The 7,783-nt window shown below is 40.1% G+C and overlaps 1 protein-coding gene across 1 annotated transcript; it reads left to right on the top strand.

Annotated features, from left to right (window-relative positions):
- Positions 1-716: 716 nt before the first annotated feature.
- On the top strand, positions 717-1,846 carry LOC141397291 (thioredoxin domain-containing protein 17). The gene is made up of 3 exons (XM_073973402.1): positions 717-1,304; positions 1,375-1,459; positions 1,530-1,846. The coding sequence occupies exons 1-3, from the start codon at positions 1,160-1,162 to the stop codon at positions 1,678-1,680; spliced, it is 381 nt and encodes a 126-aa protein (XP_073829503.1). The 5' UTR covers positions 717-1,159; the 3' UTR covers positions 1,681-1,846.
- Positions 1,847-7,783: the final 5,937 nt, after the last annotated feature.

The following is a 7,783-nucleotide window of genomic DNA, read 5'->3' as shown; positions in this document are numbered from 1 at the left end:
ACATAAAGGAAAAAATGTTATCGTAGTAAAAAATAGTAGCTTCTTGCAGGTTCTGGAACAGAGCAAGTGTGTGAATGGTTTAATGAGAAAGGTTAGCCAAAGGTTTATGTCAATTTCAATTTTTTCATTCGAGTATGCCTAAAACTTCAAAACAATATAAACAAACTGTGTATGTATGTATATGCCAAACAATTTTAAAAACAATCGAATTCAATGATTTTTAAAATTGTTTTTAGACCATTTGTATGGAAGAAATTGGTGAGATTTGCAATGAAACAATCAGTTTATCATATTCACAAGCCGATTATGTGGAGAAAACTTAACTCTTCATTCATTTTTCGCGTTTTTTTATAAAATGCTCAAAAAATGCATTGTAAACAAAACCACTTGTTGCTTTTATTTTGAAGTTTTAGGAATTCAAGAAAAACAAGGGTTCTATAGATTTTTTTCATTTAAATCTACCTCTTTACTTATACCATGAGTGTGTGTACATGTTTATATTTTCTGGGGGTGTAAACATAATATAAGCTCTGTTCCAGAACTAAAAAGTTTTTACAATTTTTACCACTTTTACACATTTTGCGTTCCCGTACACAAAATTTATATGAAAATCGTTTACGACTTTTACAACTTTTACGATTCTTACCACTTTATAAAGTACGGGAACAGGCCATTAATGCCCAGCGTAAATGTCCTCTATGAGAGTTGGCAACACCAGTTTAATATCAGCCGTTTTGTGCAATAAAATGCGGACGTATTAATAAGGTAGTCGATAAAGATTTTAAACATCAATTCCCATACATTAGGCTTGTTCGCTAGCTTCGCTATAAAATATATTTGCAAGTTCTTGCAACTACTTGCAAGTACTTCACATTTCTCGTTTACTGAGCAAGTTTGTTATCGAGTAGCATTTTGTAAAAGTTTGTACAAACTTTTGAGTTATCGTACAGACCTATTGTAACGACGAGGTCACCTATGTTTACGCCTTGTTATTACTAATTGTCGTATTTACCGGTTCGATTAAGGCCTTTATCAACACAGCTTTATCTTTGGACAATAAAAAATATTTAAAATCACTTGATTAGTAAATCAATTGGGGAGATAAAACCAACAGCAACTTACTAGTCAATCGGCTACAAACTAGAGAACAACTGGGAAAATGGTGCAAGTGGAACATACAAAAGGTTTTGATGGTTTTGAAAAGTCCATCGAAGAGCTGAGTAAATGTGGCAAAAAGTTGTTTGTTTACTTTACCGGTGAAAAGGATGATAAAGGTGTTAGCTGGTGTCCAGACTGTAATGTGGGTAAGTAAAACAAGAAAATAATTATGGAAAATCCAACAACTAATGACGTCTACTCATTTCATTTCCTTAGCTGGACCAAAGGTAGAAGCTGCAGTTAAGGAGTTTGCTGGTGAAGATTCTGTTTTCTTAACTGTTGATGTGGGCAATAGACCTTTGTAAGTAAATCAAGATAAGCGAATGGGTGTTGCATTTAATAGAAAAGTAATAATTTTGTTAACTTTTTAGTTGGAAGGACATGAAAAATCCCTTCCGTGAAGATCCCCGCCTTAAATTAATGGTCATTCCAACATTAATACGCTGGAAAACGGTCATCCGTCTGGAAGGAGAACAATGTGAAAAACCAGATCTATTGGAAATGTTTTTTAATGAAGACTAAAGCATTAGTGCTGCATTTTTATTATGATCCATGATCCGCAATAATTGATTGGAGTCACATGCATAAACGGAAACGGAGTATATGTAGAATTAAGTCAAAATTTTGTAAATGAAACATGAATGCTGTAAAAAATTACTTTAAGAAATACAGTGTATTTGAAGCATCATTGCTTTTTTGAGAATTTAGCAAAATTGATAAGGACAACAACTAGTATTTCTAGTCTAACTAGAAGTTCTGGGAAGTGGTTCTTGAAAAATCCTAAAAAAAGAATTGAAGAAAATGTCTGTAAAGATGAAGCACTTACAGACATGTGTTTGTAAGCTTGTTTGCATATTGTCTTAGCAAAAAAAAAAAAAAAAGAACGATCGGCACTTTAAAATAATTGTTCCACAAACGTCCCATAAAGGATAAGGGACGATTCATATTAGCTCAATGATATGGGGCCTACTATTTATCGCGGAGTCCGAACGGTGTGTTTTAAGACACCACTTGATGAGGCACTCATGTAATGTCTTCAACATTCACGTATTTTGCCATCGTTAAAAATTAAATGTTGCCTTTTCCCGTCTTTCATTTTCTGGTAGTTGCTATTATAGCATATGATATGTGTGTATCTTTTCCTGCTTAATCCGGCTTTGTCTTTATCTCCATGTCGAGGAATGTGGCTGCTTCGATGGAATGGAACCACAAAGCTAATGAAGTTTGTTGAGTACGCTTGGTAGAGTTGTTGAAAAGGTGCAGTATCTCTTGTGGGTATGTTTGGTAGGTGAGATCGATCAATCTTTAACCTTCAGGACTTGAGAAGATGGATGGATGTTCAATAAATTGACGGCAGAATTGTGTAGCGCACTTTTTAGCATTTCATTATTAAATGTTATCAAAGCCAACTTTCTAAGGCTTCTCAACAACAAATTACAACCGATACGATCATCCATACTATGCTTTTCGAGAATACGAGCCTCCGACCTTGTTTGAAACCTTGGGTCATCAACTATATTGTTACGGAATTAGGCTTTAACTTAATCCCGTGTAGACTAGGGTTCGTTTTAGATTAAGATTCTGCAATGCCTTATTGACGTTATTCACTTTAGTTATTTACGCAGGACTATCTCCATACTAAGCACAAAGCTTATGTATCTCTAGTGAGCACACAGCTTTACTCTTTTCCGGTTACTCTTTACATACATTGTCGATTATAAGTTGCGGTATGAAATACTACTCCATCGCTCAGCCGCTCCTTTTTCGTATTTATATTTGTCCGCTGATATACAGAGTGTTTTGGTCTCCTCAACGTAGAATGTTGTTGTTGCAACAGTGTTTTTATTATGTTTGTATGTTTGTTCCTCTGTTCAATCTGGCTCTGGGTCTATCTCCAGTTCCAGAAAAATGGCTGCTTCGACGGGATGTAGCCACACATCAACTGGAGTTAGATGGGTAGGTTTGGCGGGGCAGTTGAAAAGGTGTTCTGTATCGTGCCGGCCTATGCCGCATACTGGCAGATGTATTGCACGGCGCGATCGATTTCCGCCCAATAAGAATTTAGGCGACTGCAATATCTCGAGCGCAGTTGAGCCAAAACTACTTTGGCTTGTCGTGGCAGCTAACCCACCTCAGCTGCGATAGATGGGGATGTACTCCGAGTACTTTATTCACACTAATTGCTTAAGGCCTTGGCAACTGTGTCCGTGTGAATGCTATTAAAACCTGCTTGATATGCTTGTTGATCTACGGGTTCTCTCCTGTATCGTTGGACCTCTCCCTCTAGAGCATGGATATCCTTCCTGCTCTGCCTGAATGTGACGGGCCTACCCACAAGATGGTGATTGGGATGGCTCACACGGTAACATCCAAGCAGGTACAGCAACGAAAGCATCTCATTGTGTTGCTTTACTGGAAGAATCTTTGCATCCTCATGTAGATGGTCCACTGAAGATTTTAGGAGGCACCCTGTTGCTGTTCTCAGGGCGGCATTCAGGCAAGTTTGAATCTTTTTCCAAGTCGTATCACATAATCTCGGGGATCAGACTGGGGCCGCATAGCTTACCACAGACCGACCTATCGCGTTATATGTGGTCAACAAGGTTTCTTTATCTGCACCCCAAGTTCTGCCGACTAGGGACATGAAGACCTTGTTCCTACTTTTTAGTTTGTCGAAGATAGCTGTTTGCGTCCGCGCACGACTTGAAAGTAGTGTCGAATGTGACCCCTAAAATTTTAGGGCAGTTTGTGGTCGGAATTCTGCTACCGTCGACCACGACATTCAACTCACGTCCAAACTGCTTTGTCCATGTGGTGAACAGAGTGGCTGTAGATTTTCTGGCGGAAATCTGCATATTCCTCGAATGGAAAAAGGTGGTAAGATCGGTTAAATATGAGTTCAGTCTCTCACAGATATCATCAGGATAGGTACCCGACGCCAGGATCGTGCAATCATCCGCATACGTTACGATCTCGATGCCGTCTGGAGGGGGCGGAATACAGGAGAGGTAGAGGATAAACAGTTCCGGAGATATCACCCCAACTTGGGGGACTCCCTGTTTCACTCTACGGGGTTTGGACTTCTTATTCCTGAATTCCACGTACGACTGGCGTCTACACATATTGTTGACTATCCAACGTTTCAAGCTTGGCCGGAGGGTTGTCTGCTCAATGTCCTCAAACAGCGTGGAGTGCCTGACTGTATCAAAGGCTTTTGATAAGTCAAGCTCCATCATCACTGTTCTATCGCACGGCCGTCTCTAGTTGAGTCCTTGACAGATATATGTGGTAATGGCGTGCATCGCTGTTGTCGTGCTGTGCTGCTTACAGAATCCATGCTGATGATCGCAACTTGATAGCTATTCCTTATACTGGGGAGGACTAAGGCCTCAAGGGTCTTTGCTACGGGGTTGAGAACTTTAGACTACTTTTGATACTCCGCTCCCGGCTCATCCAGCTGCTTCAGCATTACCATGGAGATTCCAGCAGTGCCCAACGCTTTGGATGATTTAGGGTTCCTGATGGCATTGGCAACATAATCCATTGTAAACTGTGGTGGTTCATCCTCGGCAGGAAGAGATCTGATGCGACGTAATACTCGTCTATTCGCCCTGTCACTCTCGAAGTGCTCGACAAACTGTCGATTGAAATTACTTGCGCATCTCTTCGGGTCTGTCAACGTAACGTCGCCAAACGTGATTGAATTCCTATCTTCCTTTCTTCCAGGGTTCGAGAATGACTTAACCGTTGCCCACAATTCACCTATACCGGCTCCAATGTTGCAGCTCTTCAGGTGATTTAACCATTTGTTCTGCTTATGCTCGCCGACCAGCCTGTTAACTTCCAGTGTCTGCTCCCTGACTCTGCGGTCATTGGGGTTGGCACGACGAAGCTCTAGCCGGATCACCGGTTGAGTACACTCGGTGATGTGCAATAGATGCCGCAAATGGCTGCACTTGAGATGCTCGGGTGTAAGGGTACGAGAGTACACTTCCAATGACCTCACCACCCACCAACCAAAATTCCACCCACTTCCTTAAGCTCTGCATGCACCCAAACACCCCCAGCACAAACTACCAATTGGTATTAATACAGTAGATCTACCCCCTCCTCCTCTATCATTAACATCGCCCTCTACACAAAATGCATGTAACTCACCCATATAAAACCGCACACTAACATATAACAAAACAAATAACACTGTGAACACAAATTTTGGGGCAGAGATAATTCCTTTTGGAGATGAAAGCCCTTGGTGAGTATATTAAGAGCCCCGAAGGACATATCCGCCGTGAGTGGAACTTCTGCGTTATGGTGTGATGAAGTTTTTGCTAGAGACCCTATAAGCCATCAGGTATTAGCGTTATATCTTTGTTCACTGTTGCTTTAGCTTATTTTTGAGATGACATGTCTTCAGTCAAATCGAATGAGGATTATTTTCGTAGAGCACTTCGACCTTCTAACTCGCTTCCTTCAATGTCCTTTTTCCCTTTATTTTATGAGCCGCTATAAAAGTACCACAAGATGACGTTTTCAGCTTCGAAATGTTCTGCAAAAATGTCGCTCAGAAAATTTTAGGTACGACTCTCATTGACAACTAATCGATGGCATTTGCATTCGCTGCCACATTATGAGTTTAAACATGATGCAAGCATCAGGGAGTGGGAACGACTCTAACTCCGACAGCAATAGCAAAAAAGAAACCGTTGCGAAAATCCCCACTAAAGAGCAAAGCTTTATCGGTACCTGCGAAGAAGATAAGATTATCCGAAGAATGGAACACTACGAAATCAACGAAGAAGAAAAAGAGTTCCCCACCTTCAAATGCGCCGATTAAACATCATCAAAAACTACGTAGAGCAGCAAAACAGTGAACTCGGGCATGAAGTAGGTGAGTCCGACCACTGAATCTTCATTATGAAATAAAAGCGCATACCTTTTGGCAGAGAAAGGACGAACTCTGTTACTGGTCCCTCCATGAGAACAATCAGAGAACCATTAAGGAAATGATAAACGACGAACTTTTGGACCACGTGGTCCGATTGCAATCATCAGCTGGAAGTTTGAGGGCTCGCTTGCGAATTATCATTATCGTAACTCCTTGGGAACGTGACAAATTTAAGCCGGTAAGGAAGAATGATATCACTAACAGGACCAAAGAGGCGGGTATTTAAAAGGGTATTTCAAACTCGAAACGGAAAGCATACTCGAAGTCATTGACAACCAACGCAAACCTTGGATGTAAAGCAATGGGAGGTCTTCCCCACGGAGGAGAAGGAGGATGGCACTGTTTTGTGTTTGGACTTGGCGATGTGACGGTCTGATTAAGACTTGGGGGTACGTAAGATAACCCGCAAAGGGAGGAACCGATTTGGACAAAACGTTGTACATCGTATTATTTCTTACAGCCTCGAATTATGTCCGAATATCGACTACATCGGACCACTCTTTCGGTTACCTCCCTCACAAAGTTTAGGAATAGTGGAGTTTTAGGACTCGTTTGGGATCGTTTTTAAATTTATGGTAATATGTTGTGTATGCTGTACAAGAAGACCCCAAAATGAATGGATGAATAATGAAATTATGGAACTTCGTGTGGAACGAAGCAAATATAGGAATGTTGACTATGAACGTTACTGGGAAATCTACAAGGAAATCCGCACCGCTACGCGTGCTGCAAAAAATGTTCTATTGAATGAAAAGTGTAGAGAAATTGAACATCTGCAAAATATTCACGATGATTACAATCTTCATAAAAAACTAAAAGAATCCGCAGGAGTGTATATGAGAGCATCACCATCAGTACTAATGGATGACAACAATCAACCAATCTTTGAGCCATTACACATAAAGAAACGATGGAAAAACTATATTGAACAATTATTCACTGACGACCAACGGTCAAGATATGATAACAACATAAATACATCTTTAACGGGAAACCCAATTACCAAATCCGAAGTAGAATATGCAATTCAATCACTAAAAGATAGGAAATCAACCGGACCCGACGAAATTCCTTCTGAAGTCTTAAAGTTAATAGATGGTGATAACATCTCACTAATTGTAAGACTTTTCAATCATGTGTATGATACTGGCCAATATCCAAACGAATGGCTGAAATCAACTTTTATTGCGATACCAAAGAAATCTAATGCAAAAAAGTGTTGTGACTACAGGCTTATTAGCCTTATGTGCCACATATTAAAAATTTTTTTGAGAATAATCCACAAACGAATTTACACGAAATGCGAAAGTGCTATGGGAGAGTCCCAGTTCGGCTTCAAGGAGGGTATGGGCACCAGAGAAGCCATATTATCCACCCAAGTACTGGTACAGAAATGCCGCGAAGTTCAAAAAGATGTTTATATATGTTTCATTGATTATGAAAAAGCATTCGATAACGTCCAACACGACAAATTGATAAATATACTAAGGGAAATTGGAATACAAGAAAAAGAAATTAGATGCATACGCAATTTATATTGGAACCAAACTGCAAGAATTGAAATGAATGGTGATCTGACTGACGAAATTCCCATATCAAAAGGAGTCAGGCAAGGATGCATACTATCGCCGCTTCTTTTTAATATATACTCCCAAAGGATATTTAATGAGTCAATTG

Source organism: Musca autumnalis, unplaced genomic scaffold (genome assembly GCF_047663935.1).
Source record: "Musca autumnalis isolate F117 unplaced genomic scaffold, ASM4766393v1 scaffold_3, whole genome shotgun sequence".
In the NCBI taxonomy this organism is placed as follows: Eukaryota; Metazoa; Arthropoda; class Insecta; order Diptera; family Muscidae; genus Musca; species Musca autumnalis.
This window is presented reverse-complemented; position numbering and strand designations above follow the sequence as displayed.